At 44.3% G+C, this 23,666-nt stretch overlaps 1 protein-coding gene across 6 annotated transcripts; it reads right to left on the bottom strand.

The window, feature by feature from the left end:
- Positions 1–332: 332 nt before the first annotated feature.
- Positions 333–23,427, bottom strand: llgl2 (LLGL scribble cell polarity complex component 2). Of its 6 annotated transcripts, none has more exons than XM_023791176.2 (26): positions 23,077–23,427; positions 17,181–17,302; positions 16,922–17,019; positions 16,070–16,151; positions 15,640–15,755; positions 15,285–15,443; positions 14,586–14,748; positions 14,232–14,364; positions 14,032–14,086; positions 13,462–13,616; positions 9,300–9,511; positions 8,503–8,570; positions 8,226–8,379; positions 7,871–7,975; positions 7,251–7,543; positions 6,950–7,097; positions 6,629–6,779; positions 5,901–6,017; positions 5,490–5,656; positions 4,327–4,591; positions 3,679–3,841; positions 3,515–3,534; positions 3,080–3,127; positions 2,574–2,616; positions 2,429–2,490; positions 333–2,274 (listed from the first exon to the last, which is right to left on the bottom strand). In XM_023791176.2, exons 2-26 carry the CDS (start codon positions 17,253–17,255, stop codon positions 2,270–2,272), a joined length of 3,057 nt encoding a protein of 1,018 aa, XP_023646944.1. In that variant the 5' UTR covers positions 17,256–17,302; positions 23,077–23,427; the 3' UTR covers positions 333–2,269. The 6 variants fall into 6 exon arrangements, with proteins under 6 accessions (XP_023646944.1, XP_023646946.1, XP_023646947.1 ...); XM_023791178.2 differs by lacking the exon at positions 23,077–23,427 and adding an exon at positions 22,352–23,041; XM_023791179.2 differs by lacking the exon at positions 23,077–23,427 and adding an exon at positions 20,828–20,960.
- Between the last annotated feature and the right edge of the window lie 239 nt (positions 23,428–23,666).

Raw genomic sequence — 23,666 nt, forward strand, 5'->3', positions numbered from 1 at the left:
GGAACCTAAAGTTACGCCTCAGTTGAAACCTATACTTCAGGAACCTCATTTAAAAAAGAAAAAAAAAAGAAAAAGAAATTTGGATTTCTGTCAAAAAAATGGGGTAAACACTAACCGATAAGACTAAATCTCCAAAAATCCCACCACCCCCTGCAAGAGTCACACAGACATGAAATCCGAGGCACTTATTACGCAGTTTATAAACCTGCAGACATTGCAAAACATCCTTATAGGGTTAGGGTCTCCACAAGGTGCCTTTCTGTATGTACAATCGACACTTAAAATTATAGGCCTCAATGGAAAGTGGAAACAAAGAACACACACAAACAATATTCTTGTGAAAAATGATTTACTCTTGCAGCAGGACATACTGTAGTGTGAAGTTACACATCATATTAGAGTTCTCATACTCATTGAATCACTACAAAAATATAAACTAATCTAAAAATACCCAGCATTTGGGAGTTGGTACCAAAATATTTCCTTGCAAGATATAGCAGCCAACCCCTTCCCCTCAAACCTCTATAAAAACAAGTATGGATTTTCATTATACATATATATTAAACATTTCACTACAATATCTTAAAATTACATTCCTAAATTACATTTGTCATTGTTTACATACAAAAATGAAAGACCCTGTAAAAAGCTGTTCATCTCAAAAAGTACAAAATGTGCTACACAGCAGTGGAAAAAGTACCTAATAATTAACATCAATAAAATGTCCCCTTTAACTACATGTGCCAAGACAATGACAGCAAGGCGGCTGACATTGTCGGGGGGTTGTGTAAATGCAGTTCAAAAGCATTCTTATTTCCTTTAATGTCATATGCACCGCACAGGTCAATGATGCTTTGTAGTCTACAGGTGGGCCTGCACATTTCCAATAACATTGCTTTCAATGCAAGTGTTAGACTTCAATATAAACCGCAATTCTTCTACTTTGGCGACACCTTTTTAAGCGGCAAAGTATAATGGACTAATTTGGTGCTGAATGGCAACTACATTGGCAGATAAGCGGTTGTTGGGAAACTTAAACACATTCACTACTGCATAAAGGACTCATGAGTAGGGGATACATTATGCGAGACACAAGCTAATTTTGTATGTAAATTAAGACAAGTCTTTCTGCAGCTGAATCGAGCATTTGTATTTTAAGTATACTGGATCTCACTTAGCAGCTCAATTCATCAATTGCTCCACACTTAATTCCAGTATTCTTATTTTATATTGTTCAAGAGTTTCACCTATTTTCCCAAGTCATTCATTCAAGTCATTCATTACACAAACGCCTATCACACTACACAATTCAAAGCCACGTGCATCCAAGCTCAACCAAACTGAACATACACTCCGCTTGCTCATTACTATGGTGACCATGTTTATTTAAATGTCAGAATGAGGGACAAAATACATTATTGATACCATTTCTAAATGGTTTCAGTGAGAAATACTGGAGTTAGTTGTCAGTCCTCTAGGAAAACAGGGGTGGGAAAACAAACAAACAAACAAACAAGCAAACACACACACACACACACACACACACACACACACACACACACACACACACACACTCTTCACAGACTCAACCTCTCAGCAATTATTGTCCAAACAGTAACGGATAACTTGCCAAAAAAAGCATAAAAACAGCATATCTTCAAAATGCTGAATTAGCAAACAAACAATGTATAAAAAAAAAAATTATGTTCCCAACACGCCCTTATTAGATGCCAATAAAGAACTGATTAGTAGCACTTAATTAGTGCCTTATACAAGCCCTCCTAAAATAGTGTTACTGTGTTCCTTTAACCGGTACAAATAAGAGGTTCAGAGTCAATGTGATTTACCTTAAATAGAAAAACCAAAGTCTAATTAAATATAAAAAGATTTAAAAAGAGGCTCTTCGACCCGGCACTCTTCCGTCAGACTAAAGACATTTTTAAGCATTCCCCGCTTACTGTCAAAGGTAAGGCAAGGTGTTAGGTTTGAGTTTTGCTGGTTGGTGTCAGGGGCCAAGGAGCGAGCTTCATGGGGGACTGGGCAGCTGGGCGCATACGGAAGGAAGGCTGGCGGAGAGACAGCGGATGGCTGAGGCACGTGCGGCACTCCCTTCTGCCCTTCCTCCCTACTCAGTAGCAGTGCGTCAGTGGTGCCCTTCCTGGGCCGGGGGTCAGGCTTCAGTAGTGGTCTTGTTAGCAGTAGTAGTGTCATTGCTACCAGAAGCGGTGCTGGTGGATTCCAAGGTATTTCAGGCACAGCAATGAGGGGCTCAGTCTTCGGAAAGGGATAGAAAGACAAGCAATTTAGAAGAGAATAAAAGTGAAACACGAAAACTTTCACTCTTGGTTTTTGTGGCATCCCACTACCATAACTAGTGATGAAATTCAGGTCTATAGTATTCTTGCTATTTTTCCCCCTGGAACCTCACCTCCATTGCTCATCACATTGCCTCTTCTTGGCTTGATTTTCATGTTGTTTTCAACATGTGTCCTGAAACAGAGGACAACGTCAGTAGTAACTTCAAGATTTCACCCGACCATCAATTTTTAAACCGTCTCAGACTTAACACTCACGTCTGATCTCCTTCTAATGCTTTCTGGATCTGCTGGAGCACAGCTGTTGGAAATAAAGTGTGGTGACCATCTTAGTAATTATGGATTACAATGCTACATCACTGCCGTAATTTACCATGGATTAATATTGCCAAACTCTTTGATACAGTGCATATAGCAGCCAAATTCAGCATTTATCATTCGGTTAATTTCCTGCAGAAGGTTTCCATTCAATTTAAATTTAACTTCCATCTGCTTCCACAGCAAAACAAATCTGTTACCAGATCATTTCAAAGTTTCAAAGCTGTTCTATCACTGGACGATTTTCCCCCCTTTTTTTTAAAATTTGGTAGTGTGGGGACAGTTGACAGAGAAACAGCTGGTTGCCATAGCAGCTCGAAAAGATACTGACAAAGCGCTCACACGTTTGTGCAAACTGTGGGCTTTATGAGGAACAAGCAGGGAGCCTTTCCCTCAGCATGAAGGACAGGGGGGTTACAGGGTTAGATGTTCACAGGCATACTCACTCTCATCATTCAGCAAGGCATGCTCCATGACACGCTTGGCGGAACTTTCTGGAACAGACAGACAGCTCAGTCGGACCAGCAGGCACACAAAAGCTTTTAGAGGGATTATGCATAAAGGAGCACGCCACTGAAAGAGGGGTCACTTTTTTGCATGCACTGAAAGTTCTCTTTTTTTCATTCCATTCTGAGTGCATTTTACAAAGATGCAGATCTCCGTCGATACAGGTAGATGTCAGGTATGGAATTTGCCAAACCTTATAAAATGACTCATAATTCCAAGTGACTGCACTTAGTAATTTAATCTTGAACCTGTTGACTTGCAGTTTTATTCGTGGACACCAAATGCACAGAATCTTATTTCAAGTGGAGTGCTCATCTGATGAGACATGCAGCTGGATTTAGTAGACAGATGAAGACACCACAAATCAAACTTACCAGATTCTTCATTGTCTTTTCTGAAATATAAAGAATATATATTTCAACACACAATGCATTTCAGTTCATTGTTTACTTGTGTGAGGAACCATTAGGCTAGAACTGCAAGCTTTAAGAGGCTATAATGGATGCTTGGTGAGAAAGATTTGCTGGCTCTGCGTTACCGATGCTTGACGGCCATCCCATCGGGCTGCGTCCTGTATGCGGTGGGAGAGGCTGAGGAGGTGGATGGAGGGAGAGGTACCTCCACCAGGCACTTGGGTTCCACAATCCAGCGAGCGGACAAGGAGAACCGCTCGAACTCAGAGGGAGAGATCAGGTAGAACCCTGCAGGAAAGAAAGTGCACAAAGACCTAGTATAAGCCACGCTTAACACCATTAAAAGATACCGACCCATCCAGAAATTACAGGAAGAAAACTCAAGAAAATAGGTGGCATAGTTAACACCATAAAGACGGCAATATCTGTGTGGAGAGACGAATGCTCAAATTTTTGGGACAAACACAGAGTTATGGAAGCCCATTCTTCTGTACAACTGAAGAAACATGTGGGACCACAAGACCTCAAGCATTCCAACATAAATGAGTGAGAAGAGTTCCATGATGCACTGAAGGGGTTACGGCACTCCCCCCCCAAACTCAAGTTCCCAAAGCTTCTTCATACAATAACGTGGAATAAGTTCATGTATGTTATAGGTAAATACAAGTTTGCAACATATAAAGCAGTAAGGAGTTATGTATGAGTATATAACAAGGTGTTTCACAGACATATGGATGTGGGTGAGTATCCAGGCCCGGCCTGTGCTTCTGTACCTTGGCCGTGCTTCGTGAAGACGCAGGAGGCGATTCCGCTGATGTCCTCCCGGCGGATGCAGGAATAGTGCACCTGCATCTTGATGTGGGGCAGCGACAGCACGTGCAGCTCCCCCAGGTTGGTCAGCACCACCAGCCCACTCTCCCCATATTCCTCCGTCTGGCTGCTGCCAAACCAGGCCAAGCCAACTCGCCGGACCCGCGAGCCCTCCACTGCCGTCAGCTTCAGCTTCGTCTTGGAGCTCACCTTTGGTAGTGTGAACACCTGAAAAAAAAGGGTTTTACCCATTTAAGAGAGCTGTGATATCTCCTATCCATTATCTTCCCAAGACATATGGACCTGTACTTATACAACGGTCAGATGAAACACACATCCACAAAATTCCATTATTTTAGGATTGAGGGAAAAAAAAAGCTTTTTCTCAGAAACTACTTTACAAAATAAACATAAGACAACTTAATGAGACACTCTTAGCACCACAAAGAAAAACCTATTGTTACATGTGTGTCAGCGAGCGGTTTAAGGTTTTAGTGGATTTATGTGGCTTGTCATTAGCGAGACAAATATGGGAATACAAACTAATCTTGCTTTATATTCCCATTTAACAATGACGTTAGTTAGGTTGCTATCTATCGATCAATGGTACGTTAAAATGAACAATAGAGTAATCCATATAAACAATTATCATGAATACAAACATTAACTAGTACAAACAAATAGTAAACAGATAATTTCATAAATGATCTTTTCATTGGTCAAAAAGATGTCAAATGCTCTCTGTATACAGGGACAATGGGCAGTGAGCACCATGGTTTTCATTAGACAGATGATAATATGTATGTGACTAAAGAATTATCCCTTTGACATTTTAAACATACTAAAATTGAATAGTTATGAATTTTTCCTTAATTAATATAAGTTACTTAGCGAGGAAGTTGAATACTTCAGGATACATCTACAACAACCTCTTATACAAAGCAGCGCCACTGATATGCATACACATTTAAACGGTTGATTTAGCAGAGCGTCAACTAAAACAATCCGGTGAACAGACTGTCCTTAAGTGTGGAGTAGATATGCTCCATCTGGGAGGAAAACAGGAAATGGTTTTTCAGTCTTTTTGCAGACTGAGGAAGCGGGTTACTGGCACCTATTAACTCACCTTGAACTGCTCTTCAGAAATCACCAGCAGGTGGTGGGAGCCCTGCATGTCTGGGCTACGGGCCAGGTCATGGGCTACCTCAAGGGGCTCCGGGAGTGGAGCCCCACGGCCATCCAGCACTACCAGGCCCACCACAGGGGCACGGTGCATCAGCTGTATCTCCTTGACTGGGGGGGGAGAAGGGGGTTAAAAATCGTTATATAAGAATAGAATACATTCGTGTCTGTGGATGAGTAGCAACGGAGGAATATATTAAGCGCCACAAAACCTGGAACTTGCCAAATACTGCTCGCAGCCAACACTTTCCACAGAGTTTCACCCAAGTCAGCAAGACACAAAGCAAATAAATTTCCAGTAGTACGACAAGCCAGATCAATGCAGGCTCATTGCTCATAAACAAAACTGGCTCACCAGGGTGAGCCGTTACGACGTCTTCATTACGGCGCTCGATGGAGGGCAAGCGCAGGGCATAGGCGAAGACTGAGCCACCATTCGTACCCGCCCACAGCGATGCCGTCCTATGGGTACCTGGGAGATTACAGGACAGACAGGAAAGGATGAACTTTGTCAAAAAGGAAACACAGCAGCTTCAATGGACTTTGAACAGGTCTCCTGAACCCACAGTGCACAACAACCTCCAAGCTGTTTGCACTGGATCCATTTTTTTCATAAAATCAATCATTAACAAAAGAATATAGAAACAGACAGCAGACTGCTAACTTGCCTATAAGCAGAAGACTTTCAGAGTATGACAGCCAAAGTATTCTGCATTAAAAAAATGCATCGAAAGAATGCAACCATACTGGATGGTAAAGTAGTTTTGAGTCAAGCAGGAGGAAACACTTTTTCCAGCAGCTTAATGACCTATATCAATGAATACATGCTAAAGTGGTACAGGACACTGGTGACTAAGAATCATGTCATTACTTTGTTAAAGGACCATGATCTCAACTAAACTACCAGATGACGGATTGTCAGACTTCTGTGGACTTAGACAAGCAGCATAAATCCTCTGGGTTAAACAGCACAGTGACAGTGTGTCACTGTAAAATAGGTGCACGCAGAATGACAGGTGCGACCACTGGGGCGGCGCCAGATCCTCACACTCTTAACAAGGCCTCTGTTGGAGCAGTACTCACTGTCGCTGAGGAATGTGTCTGCGAAGTACAGAGTGCGGACCAGGCCTGTGAAGGAGTCGTCAGAGGAGCGCGCCTCGATCTTCCGCTGCACCGGGGCCAGCTCCATCTCTTGGAGAGCTTCTGCCTCCATACGAGCATTTATCTCCTGTAGCTGAGATTGGTCCGAAAAGGAAAGAGGAGGAGATACAGAAACGGTAATATGGATGCGTTACATGGACGTTGGGAAATAGGCAGGAGCATAACAGTGAAAATGAGAAGAATTGAGTGTGGATTAAGATGTATTCCAGAAACTTCTAAAAACAAACATGGCGGCCCACTAACCTTTGCGGGGTTGTTGGTATGCTGCTTGCGTACAGAAACCCGGCTGCGGCGGATGCGGCGGAAAGACTGGCGCAGAGACTTCTTAATGGACTTTACGCGCGACAGCGGGCCCTCCATGGCGAGCTGGTCACTGGGGCTCAGCGTGCACCTGCAGGAAGTGGCCGTGTTAGAGGCCGCTCGCCCCCCCTCTCCCTCTTGATATCGCATATAGGAACCTGGTTCAGCTACGTAAGAGCGTTAGCCTGCTGGGGTTTTACCCTGGAGTTTACAGGCAGGTTGCCAAACACCAGAAGGTCCCAACCTGATCAGGACGACGTTCCTCTGCTGGTAGTCATACAGGCCGAATCCATGGCTCGTGCCGAAGGCCACCAGCTTCCACTCCGAGTGCAAGTTGAGGGCCGTGACCACGGCGGGCGGCTGACACTGCACCAGAGCGAAGGGCTGGAAGCCTGGAGAGAAATTCACCGGCTCTTCCCTCTCCTCCAGTCGGGTGTGGCCCTTCCAGCGGAAGCCCTCCTGGCCCAGTAGCAGGTCCACCAGGCTGACCTCCACGGCCTGCTCCAGGGCCTCGTCATTCAGCTCCAGCACCAGAATCTGGCCGAGGGACCGGGAACATCAAGACTTCAGGGGTTGCATCCACCAGCACGAAAATCTTATCAGCAAAAGGGGGGACTAGCAGAAAAAGTTTGAGAAGCACTGCACTATATAACTTTATAAACTACCAGCAATATACCCTTAATTTGTGCATTAATGAACAGTAAGAAGTTTAATAAATATTTTTAAGTAATGGTTACTAGAGTCCCTGTACAGTTGTTATGCTTTACTACAGTCAGCGTAGAGAATCACGAGGTAAATAAGTAACTGAAAGCACGCAGAAACGCCCTAAAACACACAGCGGCCCAAGGTTAATTCAGTGCTCACTTGTCCCGCAGTGCCTGCGACGGCCAGGTGTCCACTGTATTTGCACAAGTGTATCTTCTGTATCCCCAGCCGGGGGTCATCGCTGTAGGGATCAAAGCAGCCCACCTGGAGGGGCACAGAGGGAAGGCATTTGGTCCTGAGCCCCTGGACGGCAAGTCCTGAACAGGACATCAAACTGACAGAAATTCATAACATGGGGTCAAAGTGACCCCCTGTTGCTAGGATCATTTTGAGGGATAAAGACAGAAAAACAAAACAGCTTTTACGGCCATCCCACAAAATCACCAATCGCAGTGCTAAGGTGCAAATACTTCTCTGACGATTGTGCTTGTACGCCTCCCCCGGGGGTCCCTACCTTACGGAAGGGTGGCCACTCTCCCTCGCTTCCCTGATTCATGTTGTCATTGGGGTCGGTGTCAGTGTGAAAGACACTAGAGGTGCTCAGTTTGTACATGGGGTACAGGCAAACCCCTGAGGCGTCCCAGAAACGGACCGTACCATCTTCATGACTGTGGGAAAGGAGTTTGGCTTGTGGGAAACAGAAGTGGTCCAACCCAAACAGATTCATGCAGGTCTTAACTACCTGCATGATACAGCCAAGAGATTAAAAGGCTGATGAAAGGCACCCATACCCTGTGAGCAGCAGGTCCCGCTGGGGGGGGTCCGGGGCCAGGTTCTGCCCTCCGTTCAATGGCCACGGCTGAAGAGTAGAGAGATGTTTACAGCTTGTCCCTTTTAACGTTGTTTGCTTAGTCACATTTACGTAATTTGCCATTTGAAAAATTGTTACAAGCCGTGTTATGATCAAGACAATGGAGGTCAAAGCGTGATGCGGATGAGAGCTGCTAGCATGCAGAGTTTTGCAAAGAAAATACTCTGATGAGCTACTGAATCGCGATAGTGTATTCTGCTGCATATCTTGTAGATAGCGATCGACCGGTGATACCAATAAAAATAAAGCATCACCCATTAATCATCCCACGATTGACCGGCCCATCATGACGGGTTGGGCATCTCTGCTGAAAAACCTGATCAGAGGCTGTTGGTTTGCTAACCAAGAGAAATTTATCTATCCATCCATCCTTTAACCTCTTATCCTCATCAGGGTGAAACAGAAAAATGCCAGGTGAAGAAAAGACACACCTACCATGAAGGCCTAATTGATAAGGGACCTAACATCACACACGTCTCTCCAGATCAGGGGTCTCCAACTCCGGTCCTGGAGAGCTACTATCCAGTAGGTTTTCTATCCTACCCGGCTTCTGATGAGCCACACCTGTTCTCAGGTAAATACCAGGAGCAGCTGTGGCTCATCAGAAGCCAAGTGGGACAGAAAACCTACTGGATAGTAGCTCTCCAGGACCGGAGTTGGAGACCCCTGCTCCAGATCCATATTTTAGAACCTCTGGGAGCCCCGCTGCCCACCTACCTGGTTTGAGTACTGCGTGTTCTGCAGCTGGCCTACGGCCCGCACGCGCTCCCACAGCTTTAGGGGGATGCTGGAGACGTGGTGGGAGCAGGTGATGGCCGAGCAGTGCAGCGGAGCCAGGTAGGGCGCCTGCATCACCGGCCAGCCGGCCGACAGCAGGTCCACCACCACCAGCTCCTCCTCCGCCAGGACCACCAGCGCGCTCGGGTCGCCTGGGCGGGAAGGAGAGCGAGTTAGGAGCGTAAACGGCACACAGGTGCAGGTATACAGGTAGCTGCAGCCGAACGCTCTATAACCCCATAAAGCAGTTTGATTCTACGATGCTGCCCGATGGTATTTATCTTAGACAGGCTTATTTTCTCTGTCATCTTCTCGAACTACAGCTGTGCTACAGGGAAGATCAGGCAATATGCACATTCATTCGTTGACATGTATCGCAACATATTCAGCCATAGGATCTTAACGCCGCATATGGTCTCTTATGTCTACTGATGAAGGAAAAAAACACACTGAAACAAGGCAGAAAAAATAGCAAACATCGTTGCATGAGAATTACACTACATCTCAATGATCTTTCAGGCAGAACTAGAAAGTACAACCAACTTACTTTAATTGCAATAAATGTTTGGTTTCCGGTCAGGATGATTATGTGCTTGAGTATCTCTCTTAGTCACTCAATTCACTAACTTGCCTAAAGCGACAGACCCACATCATAGGGTATAAGCGGCATTTTACTTCACAGGGAGCACAATACAAATGAGTGTCTAATCAGCCGCCCCTCTTATAACAACCAACACTCCTGATGAATAACAACCTTATGATAAGCTCACTTGATATAAACTACTGGTTATTTGTCTTGGTCTGCAAATGTGGCATCGATCAATACCTGGAAAGAACTATCAGTCAGTGTGTCCTGACTTCATTACCACCAACAAATCTATAAGCATCTTGCGGCATTGATGAAAGTTCTCTGGACGGTACCAAGTTGAATTAAGAGCAGCAATTCTAAAATTTTTCTTCATAATAAGTAGAGGTAGATAAGGAGCATGCACTTATAGTGCATTGCTGCACCCACCACATGACAAGCCACCTCAGGGATGAGAACCTGAGTGCAGCCATGTGGTGGATGATACCTCAGCACCACACTAGTCTGAATGGACCAGTGTGAGGTTTTTCCAGAGGTTGAAGTGCCAATCCTGCCACCAACCCCCAAGCTTTTCCCTGTAAGTTGGAGAACCTCCTTATAGGGCTGGATGTAGATTAACATCATACCCAGGATGAAGCAATTGCAGGTTAAGGGCCTTTGCTCAAGGGCCCAATGGAGTAGAATCACTCTGGGTATTCACAGGATTTGAACCAGCAACCTTCCAGTTGCTGGCACAGATCCCTAGCCCCCGAGCCACCACTAATGAGTACCGATACACATATAGCATATCACTGAACGAAACCTGTTAGGCCATCAGTATTAGCCCCCCTCCAGGAAAGATGGACCACGGAGTGACTACCGCTGGCTGGCTCGCCTAAAACGGGACCAGATGTCCTCCGGCTACTCACAGAAAACTCCTATGTGCACAGAGTATCAGCAGCACTGAAGGGCAGCGGCTCCTACAGGGTCCCATCTTGGGAGTTTCTCAAAGTTAATTACCTTTTACCAAATGTTTAACGCGCTTCTAAAAGGTAATTGTGCCATGTCTGTTCATTGTCTTATGCTAAGTGCTCCAGGGTATGAGAAAAGCACTGTACAACAAATTAAAAATTTAATTAAAAAATAAATTAAGCAGCAGATTCTGTCAAGCGGCTGACGAACGATTGTCTTTAAAATAACGAGCGGTTTTAGCGCGCTGCTTTGGCAGAGGCACTTGGGCAACCAACAGCTTCGAGTCCCAGAAATGGCCCACCTGATAGACCACCGAGCGAGGCACTCAATCACACTTATTTAACTTAACGCCCAAGTACACAGACAGAAAACTATATGCCAAAGCAAGTCAATTTCACTACATTTATCCAACCCCCCATCACTGGGGTTGAGGCTGGAGCCTGCGCAGTGCATAAGGCACACACTGGTATACACTGAACAGGAGGCCACTGCGCAAACGGGAGTACGCAGTGAGTTTTATAAGCCAGGAGAGTAATACCGCGTACACGCCTGAAAGTGATGAGGCAAATTTGTTTACTCTGCTTTACTCTTTAACCTATGCCTGTTTGAAGGCGGATGCAGCTGCTTTTCAGCTTTTCCCTGTTCACGACTCGTTCACTTCATTAAGCTCTAAAGAGGAAGAAGAACGGAGCCGAGTGGAAAACTCCCAATCAGACCAGACGAGGTCATCATACTGTCCATACGCTGGTATGATCACTGTTCCCAATTTAACTGAAAGACACAGGAAGTACAATTTGATACCTACATCTGAAACACAATGCAGGAGCGGGAAGTTCTAGTTCCTTCACACTACACAGTTTATAGATGCAGACTTACCCATCTGATCATACTACCTTCGATCATTAACAGAAGCTTTCGTATTACAGCACTAGCCCTAATGGAGGTGTCCGTGTTACAGACAGTGGAATTGACTGAGCTCTGTAGACTTACCACCTTATTCCTTTCCTGGGCCATTAATAAAATATTACCCATAACTAGGGGCAGCGTGTGGCTCAGTGGGCTAAGCCTGTGTGCCTGTAATCACAAGGTTGCTGGTTCAAACCCAGCCTCAGCACGTCTGAGCTCCCTGGGCGCCGCTATGGGTGGCTGCCCTTCACGGACAGCTTACTCTACAAAATAGAGGAAGTTGAGGGAGGCGGGGAGGCGTAAAAACAATTTCCCCACGGGGATCAATAAAGTATCGATTATTATTATTAACTAGGGTTTTAATTTTGAGCTCCTTGTCATTTTACACACTCGAGGCAGTTTCATAACCGAAAAAATTATTAAATTCAGGGGTGTACAAATTCTGAATGCATATGGTAGTCCACTAGGCTAGCAGGATTTCAGCAGAACAAAGGATTTCAGCAGAAACTAATGAATAAAAGAATGCATTAATAAAGTTATTAAATTTCAGGTCCGTCACCCTCCCTAGACAGTCACAAATACAAAGAGTGGATCCTGCAATTATAAGTTGTTTTCAAAACAGTTAAATTTCTACAGAGACGTGCTTATACCAATACATATTTATTTGTTTGTATATATGTTTCTTTGGCAAAACTGACATATTTCCCATTTGAAAAACCCACATGGTTTTGTTTCCTGCCAGCATTTCACCTCTCGCCTCATAGAACCTGTGTAAATCATGGCAAAGCAATAGCATACATACAGTCAAAAGGTATTTACTTCAAAAACAAAGATCTCTTGTGGGTTTGCAGAAATAACCTGACTAGTAATCTATATTGAAATGTAGGCTAACATTATCTGGGTCCAACTTGACTGGCAATAATGTTATTTGAAAAATAATAAGGTTCATGTTACTGAAATACTGTTCCCTTAAGTAGAACCACTGCATACAGTACAGAATGCGGTTTAGTTTCACTTGAAAGGCTGAGCAGCCTATGAGCCCATTAAGGGTTAACTGATCATAAATAACCTACAAAATGTTTACGAGTGATGGACATTTGCATGCGTTAGACTATAAAGTTAGGGGTCAAAGGTTGTGGGTTTACGGGCCTTGCTCAAAGGCCCAACAGTAAAATCACTTTGCCCACCAGCACAGTATCCTAACCCACAAACTACAAGAAGCAGAATCATAAGGCAACATGCTAGTTGAGAACTGATAAGCTCCTTTAAATATGCATTAATATGCACACCAGTGCATATTAATGCATACAGGATCCTTTGCCATTATCATCATGTTGGAAAAATCTATTCACTCAAGGCATTTGAAAGCTCTGTAATTAAATAAAAAAATCAAAAATAGCATATTTATATATTTATCCATCGATCTGTCAGCTGCTTATCCTAGTGGGGAGCTTGAAGCCAATCTAAGCCATCCAGAGGCTGCAGCAAACCCTAATCAGGATGCCAGTCAGTCATGGGGCACACAAACGCACTGCAGGCAATTCAGGTACCAATTAGCCAGACTGCATGTCTTTGGGCTGCAGGAGGGAAACCTGCCACCGAAGAGCTTGGTGAGGTTCTTTCTGCCTCTCGAAACAGGTGGAACTCAAGTCCCCTCACCTTTGTGGCGGTCCCAGTCCTGAATGACGAAGAAGTCAATGATGCGTGACGTGAAATCCAGTGCCACGTGGGTCTTGCCACTGATGACTGATATGCAGTGACGGTCACCGTAGCTGGCCCGGGGCATGCCGCCACTGAAGATTAAGAATGGAGGCCTAGTGGGGCCAGGGAGAGAGTGAGTATTGCTTAGACAAGGTCAATACTTTATTTGTTATGATTGTTGTCCAGCTACTTATTTGGAATGAACACTGCAAGCTGCGTATCAAAACACTGACAAAGTAAAAAACAACAACCAGCAATAATGAAAGAGGAGGGAGACGGAGGTGGTGCAAATTATTTCACAGATGGGGAGAAAGAGTGTTAAGAGGAAACAGAATTCTGGCGACAATGGAAAGGGAGAGAAACAAGGACGAAAGAGTACAAACGGGATGAGGAAAAGCCAAAGATGTCTTTTGCATATATTTACATATCCATTCCAGTCACTTCCTGGATGAACCAGAAAGACAACATGCTAACTTTTTACCATTTAAATAGACATAATTGCCGCACCTTAAAAATATATATACATACCCTTTTGCTGTTGGTATCTGTACAATCTTGGAAATTGCTTTGCATGGGAAGGAACCTATGAGAGCAAATGGAGGCGATCAACAACAATAATAATAATAATAATAATAATAATAATAATAATAATAATAATAATAATAATAATAATAATAATAATAAAAGTTCTATGTGCTTCCTGTGTCGTAAAAACACTAGAGGCTCACCGTAAGGGGTCTCCGTCCTGTGGGGCGCGTACTGAATCTTCTCCTCGCCCAATTTCCACTGACAGTAGCTGCCGTCACTATGACAACTGAGAACACAACCTCCGTCCGGCACCCACCACATGCTCTCCAACTGCTGCAAAACATCACACATGAAACCTCAGGAGTGAACGAAAGACTCAGCATTTCTGTGGGTTATCGAAACGCTAACAAAGCCACTACTTTTCACTACGACTTTCATGATTTGCTGCTTTTGTCGAGATCCTCCCCAGTAAAACGCCACGAATATATAAATACGAAAAACTGGGGCTAACAAGCAAAAAAAAGAGGTGAGAGCGTGGCGATCCAGCCACATACCTGCGTGCCCAGGAACTGCTGGACAGCACGTCTTGCATCCAGATCCCATAATACAATGAGGCCACGGCCGTAGCCCACTAGGACCTGGCGAGAGTTCAGAGGGTTCTCCTGAAGAGCCTCCACACACTGCAGGTTTCGGCGACCCACGTAATCGTCCGGAATTCTGTGAGGAGAGAGGGGGACTGAAATGGCTGCTGTAGGAAGCACTTCCTATTCTACAAATTCCTGGTGGTGGAAACTGCCACGAGGGAATCAGGCAACTTCCTTACTCGCCATGCTGACAAAGTCCCCTGGGGGGCCAGTTACCCTGACCTTTAGGATTAAGAAATAACATAGATATTTCATGCCATGCAAGGGAAGGTGCCACACCTCTGCAGCTTATTTTCTCTCTTTTCTCATTTGATCTTTACACAGGGATTTAAAATTAATCAGTAGTATGCATACCAAGATATATAACAAAGGCACTGAGATTCGTATAAACATTTCCCATAATATCTATATTCAGTTGGCAACTTCATGAATGTGTTCAATGTTTGAGGCAGACGTATCCTGATAACGACCCAAACTCAAGCCAATTTAAGGCATTAAACTCCGGCTTGGTCTGACAGGACCATGTAGGTTGGCACAGCAGCACAAAGTCGACATCACTTCGGTCGCCTGAGTAATGGATGGTTTTTGACCCTCGTCCAGGACTCGCACCGGCTCTGCACGGACTCCAGGCTGATGCTCTTGTCCTCCATTTCCCGGAAGCCAGGCACCTCTACCACAAACACGTGCCCGCCTTCGGTGCCCAGGAGGAGTAGCTCTCCGGAGGAGTGCGCCAGCACTGCGGTCACCCGTGTCACACTAGGAGGGGCACTGAGGGGAGGGAGCAAAGGCGCAGGGTTCAGCTTACATGCCGTTGCTACTGTACGATCAGCATTTGGGTTTGTGTCACGTGGGACAACTACTATGCTACTTTGCAGTCCCGATATTTTCTTGCGAGGCTGGATGTATGTGTATTGATGTTGATAATGAAATGGGGGGGTGGGGGGGAGGGGGTTCAGAGACCCACCCTGGAGGCCCAGTCAGCACGAAGCGGCCGATCTCCAGCAGCTCCGAGACACCGTGGTGCGCTCGAAGGGTCCACATATGCAGACTATTGTCATCAAGCAGAGTCACCAGCTCAACCTGCCAGACAGAGGAAGCCGGGGGGGGGGGGGGGGCACAAATTAAAAAAGTATAAACAAGAGGAAGTGGGTGTGGAAAATTCAAGGAAAAGCTCAGCTACAAAGAAATGCTGAAAAAGAACAAACGTCAAGGAATGCAAGTTGGCCAATTATTCGGGGACTTTAAAGATAAATTTGATTACAAAAAATGTAACACTTTTACTCTCAGAACCATAGGCAGCATTTACACTTCATCTAGTCCAAACCAGATATTACCGGTTATGTTTGCATAAACAGAGAGTCACCATTTCAGGGAACAAGGGAGCGGAGACTCACCAAGTTTGGGAGAAAGTGCACCTGAGTGACGGCAGCGGTCTCATCGTGGAGCCCCATGAACTCAACTCCTGGTGCTCCGTATCTAATGCTACGTTAAGGAAAAAAATCCCAGCTCCTGCCCACCAATGACATTGGAATAGAAGGGAGAGGGTATCTGTTTGTCATACCGGTGGAGCTGTTTACTGACAATAGCCTTGTATACCCAAAAACACTCCAAACTAACACAAAAACAGGGCAGACGTGCAGTAGGTGGCTTCAGTTGCTCTCAAGCAAACAGAGACCATTCAAACTCTGCTGACACACCTCAGTTTAATTTAATCCAGTATTTACAAGTTTAAAGAAAAACAGACGTAATGCATGCTATAAAAGATAATGCATGATGCGGGTCGGTGTAGATTTACAAGACTATACCTAAAAAACATTTACGTAGAGGGAGAACGTCTCCTTGCCCAAAAGGCAAGAACTAACAGAGCACCTGTGTTTTAGTTGTGCAGGTATTCAGACAGGTTCCACTACATTTTGAGCAACCGGCATTATGGGAAACCCTCAAGCCAATTCCACCATGACAGGGCTGAATTGTACTACACCATGGGAAAGAATGTACACAGACACAAAGTGAGGCGTGCAGATCCCAAGGCATCCAAACACATTCATCTCCATTTAAACCAATAACACTGGATAGTGGGAGTGGTGTTTCACATACAAAATTTTACAAAACAGACAAGCTTACAATTACGAGCTCAAATACTAAATGCGAGAGCCTAACGCAAATCATACACACATCCGTCCTATGTGGCGAATCAGGCTAATCCGACGGTCGCAGTGGACACGGATTAACGGAGCGAAGGATACAGCTTGATGGCGCCAGAGCGAGTACCGATAGCCAGGAGCTGTAGGCTGGGGCTGTACCCCAGAGCGCTGGGTTGGTGGGGAAAGCCATGCTCTACAGTCTGCCAGCAAAGAGAGGAGGCATGGGGAGGGGATTGGAGAATGATTAACATGATATTCACCATAACATCCAGAGCACAGGGAAAGAGGAAGGGAATCTTAAGGCGTCGACACAGCGGCGTGGCTCAGCGCTGCCAGTAAGGTAGCGACTCATGCCAGTCACCTTGTTGAACTGGTAGAGCTCCTGCTTAAGCTTGTCCCTGTGCGACTCCTGCCCGTGCCGCCGGAACCTTCTCATCCTCCCACGACAAAGTCTTCCCCTGCTGCGTTCTCACACTGCACTTCCTGAGAGGAAAGAAGAAAAATGGTGGGGGGGGGGGGGTAACCAAAGGAGGCAGGAAATAGAGGATTCAAATTTAGCATCCTTTGTCAAAGTCTAGCCACTCAAGAGATAAAGGACGCCATAGTAGGTATTGCCCAATGTGAGCTGATTTTCAAACAGGAGGGAATCTTAAGGAGGAATAATTAGGCAGCAAAACATTACTCTGCAGCTATACAAAACAAACATTTCCGTGGCTACAAACCGGCACTCGCATCTCCCCACCTTCCTGTGATGGCTGCTCTAAACTCGAGCGAAGAGGTCAGAAGAGAGAGGCCCAAATGAAGCGTCCATTGTTCTCAGGCCACAGCAAACCCAGCCAAGAACCCCCCCCCAACCCAACCCACCTCCTGCACAAACAGCAGCTGATAAACACCTGTTGCATAAAGCAGACCCTTCAGAGCAGCGGGGTCAGGGGGTGGGTCGGGTGTCAGGCTCACTGCGATCAGTCCAATTAGACATGAAATTCAAAGCAGTGTCCACTTCACTGACACAAAGCCGCAGACATGGAGAGAGAGAGAGCCTGTGAGCTTTTCAGGACTTTGCTGGGGAAAGCGTGTAAAATCTATGGAGATACTGTGGCTCTTTCTCACCATTATGAAATGAGAACACAAGTATGGGGGGGGGGGGGGGGGGGCACACAAGGAAATCAAATTTAGGACTTAAACAAACAAAAATAGTAACATACTGGTAACATTCTTATTTCTGCTTTTAGATGGAGGAATATTTAGAATATACAACTATGTTGCACTGTTTCCATCAGTGCCTCCTCAAACAAAACAGCTAAACGCTTAAAGGGTCCGTGTGTTTCCAGTACATAGAGATCTTAAACAAGAATTATGCTACCAATACCTTAATTTACTTTTCAAAATTTCAGTTGCTAAACGAGACAAAAAAAAAACCCTCCCTGACTTATTCCTACACCCGTTGTAGCTGAGATTAGAGTAAGATTGTGACACCTTTTAATTGTATTCTTTAGTTCCTCAGTAAGTTGGCTATTCTGGGATACAACTGCAGTCAACAAGGACAAACAGGGTTCAATAGTGAAGGTTATCACATATACATTAATTCCCAAGTGCATTTTAAGTACACATCTATGCTATCTATGAGAGCTTAGCAAAAACAGCGTTTATATATATATATATATAATGGGAGATCACTGGTCACAAATGGGAATGAGTCAGTGGTCCTTTCAATATAATTATATATATATATATATATATATATATATATATAATTATATATATATATATATATATATATATATATATATATATATATATATATATATATAATTATATTGAAAGGACCACTGACTCATTCCCATTTGTGACCAGTGATCTTTGGCCTGACTAATATTGTTGGATCAGTTTGATTTAATAATTGGAGGAGAAAAAAAACAAAAAAAAAAACAGTACTTTTACACAAAGCATGATATTACGCAAACTCAGGATTTGTCAAAGCCATCATTACATCAGTACAAGGATGAATACCAGAGCCAGGTATTCATTTCCTGGGAAAAAAGACCATGTTTGAGCAGAAGCGAGCGTCGCTCCGCTTGGGATGCCATTCAAGGCCGTGACGCTGATTTCCCGACGCTGTGGGAATACCAAGGCGTGACAACTTGTGTGTGCTGTCACCGCATGGTCCTGCATGGAAGCAAGATTATCTGATCGTCCCTCACTTTAAAAGTCTCCGCTAAATCTGTAGAAGCAGCGTCTTTAACAATTTGAAAATCAGCACCATTACCACAGTATATACTGAAAATAAAGCAGTTGGATATGATTGTCATGTAAATAAAGCAAGTATTTGAAGTTTGTACTGAGCCACATGCCGGTGATAACCTCAGAATTCTGTGAGATGTTGCAATCATATCTAAAAACAATATCTACTCAAATGCGTCTGCATATATTGAGGCGTGTGAGAATTATCTGACTCAACCAACTGTCTGGTGTGACTCAGTATGTAAGGTTTTCCAAATCAAGTAGTAATGGCTAGATATTCATATATTCACATCATTACTCACCTGATCACCTTAGTATAGTCATAGGATGCATAAGTACTTGATCACAGACAGACTCATTCTACCCAACCCTTCACATGCTACTCAAAAGGGGAAACTCCCCGTATAAAAGCATCAGTAACTAAATAAAGCGTCTTAACTTGCAGCTCACACATACACGACCACATATGCCCTGTGCTCAGATCCGGACTGATGGTACAATATGGATTGCAGGGTGTCTTCTTTACAACCAACATTTACTATCTGACCAGAACACTTGACCTACTCCGAAAGTGTGGGATACTAACTGAACACAGTTGTAAAGTATGCAGCTGCTTCTTGCCAATCAGCTCAGACTGTGAGACACAGTTCTCAAAACACACTGGTTGTGTACTGTATACTCAAACTTAGCTAGCCCAATTGCGATTTTATGACAATATGGCCTGAGTTTAAATACTGGAGCATTATACCCAGTTTTAACAGAGAGAGAGATGTGAAAGCACTTGGTTCTTCAAGTCCCAAGAACTATGGAAAAGTATACGAGCCATCGCTGGACATTGCTGCACTGACAGAGGAGTCAATCTGAGAGTTCAACCACAAATTTGTGAAATTCTGATACCATGGTGCAGACCATCCACTGTGCTAGAAATTTCACTGCCGGCTTATGTTAATCATCTATACAACAGATCAATTAAGCAATGTGATGGCCAATATCCTTAACACAAACCAGAAGCATTATCGATAATGCACTATATCATACTGCAAATGATCTCGTTATCCAAGTGCAAATGCCACTTTACTGTTAGAGACAATGTATGATACAATTGCTAAAGGAAATAAACCAAATACATATCTAACCCATGTGTGAAAAGGAAGCTTTGCAATTTAAAATGATCATTTTCGAAGTATTCTTTCCCAGAACTTCACCTGAAATGGGTCGTGCTCGTATAGACCTGGCATGATTTGCATAACTAATTTCAAGCTACAGGAGAGTGCATACATAGACTAACAAACTTCCTGTCAATAATACCAAGTATTACAATGGCAAAAATACTCCCATCTCACTCTTAATGAGAACTACTTTTAGCATGATGCACGTTTAATTTTAAAATCTTGTCATAAATGTCAAGTAACAAATTATCTTACTTCATTTCAGACATCATAAACTTCAGACATACTGAATAAAATACGCGCGGAATACAAAATATGAACACAGAATATTGACACTCTCCCATCCTTCTACCCCAGTCTTCAGAAGATAGTCTTTAGATCCGTGATCTAAAGCTAGGACCACATGTGCTGTCCGACATACAAATTAGCACCTCAGAACCCCACAAACAAAACACCAGTATTTAGTCACGGTTGTTAGCACACAGCAAACCAGTTGTTCAAACAGTAAACCTGCATGCCTGGCTTCTGTCCAGGTAGCACTCTCACTTCACATAAACCATATTAAAGGTGTCAGATAAAGATGGCAGTTTAGATGTACCTTATATATTCTACAACCTGCTTACATGTCCAGCAGTGTAGGTGCCTCAGTCATATATCACACGTTAAAGGCTACCTTGCCCAGTCATGGTTACAGTCCAGCCCTCATGCTCAGAGTCCTAAGTTTTCCAAAAAGTATATGCAAAGTTGCCCGACTAAGCTTTTAGTATCCTAAAAACTGACCACTGCATTCTCAGCATTGCTTAATGTAGAAGGCAGACCTTTACTAAAATAGGAAGCAGGGAAGAACTGCTGCCATCTACAACACGTTTCACTAAGATATGCCAGAATTGCACAGCATTTAAAACATTTCAACTATGAGCTCAAGCCATATGCAAGGAATACCGTGGAAAAAAGGGAAGCCCTATCCGTAGTCCCTACAGACATTAACTCAAAATCAATGCAGATTTGGGGGGAAAAGACCAATTCTCATACAGGCAAAAACACAGAAAAACAAAAAACCAGTCCAACTGCTATACAAAATACAAGTGCCAAAAAATACTTTGCTGACATACTAGGACGACAACCACCCTCCTTGTTTTGGCTCGGATCAATTTGAGACACGCACTGCAGTTTTATTGTAACTACGGTAAATACAAACTAGCAGGGTGTGGCCAAAACACTAGTCAGTGCTGATAGCCTCGCCAGTTTCTATGAAAAGTATGTACAGATATTAGTGTGGATATAGGAAATTCTGTTATTCAGTCATAGTTTCCATGGGAAGTGGGATTTCATTAGGTCTAAAGCCGATCACCTTTTCTTAATACATCGCTAAAAACATGGACAACAGGATTCATTTGGGGTTAGGGTTAATGATCGTCTATCAATAAGAAAAAGAGCCGAGATATATCCAAGGATCCATTATTGATGAGCCGACAACATGACGCGCACGGCGGCTGCGAGCAGCTGAGTCGTGGCTCAAAAACGCTAAATAAATATGATCCTAATGCCTTGGGTGTGGTTCGACAGTCAAACTAAACCCTTCCTGCAATTTCACAAAAGAATAAACTCTTCAGATGAGAAGTGCACCGCCGTCATTCCGAAAACTTGCTTTTTAAAGGCTGCTTTTTGGGGGTTCGTGGGAACAGCTTCTGACTGATCGGCTTCCCATTGAATCGTTGTTATTAAAAAAGATGCTCAGTCTACCAAATGCATACCTTAAAACAATCAGTCTACAAAAAAGTCATCAGCTGTCAGGGCGGTTCAATGCATCGGGACACAATTGCTCACCTACGTAATTATTATTAGTTAAAGACATTGAAGAGGCGTATTTTCCCTGTGGGATGTAACGCAATCGTCGTGACGTTACTCTTTAAAACTAATAAGGACAAAAAAAGTTGAATATGAATGATATAACCCCTGATTTAGGAGTGTAACTGCATTGCTTAAATACAGGAGCGGATCTCATAAGTAAACGGCCGGTGCAGGTCGGGTTCATGTAACCTGCGATCGATCACTGTGACCTGCTGCACTCGAAACAACTAGTAACCGGACAAACCAGTGTGGATGGGTGAAATTAACTTACCCCGCAATAATCACCAGCTGAAACCAGCACGCCGACTGCCAGCACTACCTGATCCGTGGGGGACACGCCTCATACGTGTTAGTTTCTGTTTCCACCTCCCTGGTCAAGTTTTGCATTTTCGTTACCCTGCCGTTCCCGTGTGCAATAATCCAATTCGACATGCACCTATTCATATATCCCTGCATACACACTGTCGATTGCCGAGTTCAGCAGACCACAAACGTAAATTTCTTACGAGGCTGACTAAATGACGAAATTCGAATTACAGCACTGCAGCCCCTCAAACGCTTCCTATTGAACATGATCCACAGTTAAACTTTATCCAGGTGTCCTTCGGTCCACTTCCACGCCGACCCGCTAATCAACCTGCTAAAGTGATCAACCACAACTCTGTCGATTTCGAATAAAAAGTGGCAAAACCCAGCGACATCGACCGTGCCATTGCTCCCCCGGCGGGTTACCCCGCTATGCCGGCTGGGTGTAGGCTCAGATGGAGGGGGGGAACGCTACGCTGCGCTACCGCCAGTACGAAGCTACTCACCCCCCCCAGCCCGGTCCACTCCTATGCCGCACAGCCGCTTCGTAACCACGCGTTAGCTCCCTCCCGATGAGCCCATCCGAGCCCCGTCGGCCGTCCTCAAGCTAAGTAGTCAGCTTCTCCAGAAAGACACGATTCACCTGTAGCGGCGACACTCGGCTTTCAGCGGGCCCGCTGTCCCACTCACCTGATCGGCGGCGTCGGGTCTGCCCACTTTGTTTCCAGGCGCTTTCGGATCGCTCTCTTCCACGTCCTTCTCTCCGCCTTTCTTACTTCCTCCAACCGGCGTTACATAAATAAAACAATAAGCTCGGATCGGGCCGATGGGTCTCTCGGGGGGCACTCGCAGCCCCTCTAACGCCCGATGGTCCCTCTTATTCAGCCTCGGTGTTTCCTGCTGCCCCTCGCCCGGCTCGAGCTCTCAACTTGACTCGGCTCCTCCTTCAAAGTCCGCTTCCGGGATTTTTTTTCCTCCCTTTTTGTTTACCAGCGGAGGGTCGCTACTCATTCATAAGCTTTAGTTTCAGTTCACTACCTCATGGGTGTGACATGTAACACCCAAATTTATTTTTAAAGTTATCGAGAGGGGTAGATTTCCCCCCCAGGTACGCTCTAATTAAAATGTTACTATCACGCTGACACGTAAAACGCTATTAAAATATTTAGATGTATTTGTTTATATGTGCAAACGATGTATACAGTTTGACAATTGTATTGCAATCTACAAAATATTTTTGCTTATATTTTTATGATGAATTTGTTTTAAGTATACATATC

Source organism: Paramormyrops kingsleyae, chromosome 5, assembly GCF_048594095.1.
Source record: "Paramormyrops kingsleyae isolate MSU_618 chromosome 5, PKINGS_0.4, whole genome shotgun sequence".
Taxonomy (NCBI): domain Eukaryota; kingdom Metazoa; phylum Chordata; class Actinopteri; order Osteoglossiformes; family Mormyridae; genus Paramormyrops; species Paramormyrops kingsleyae.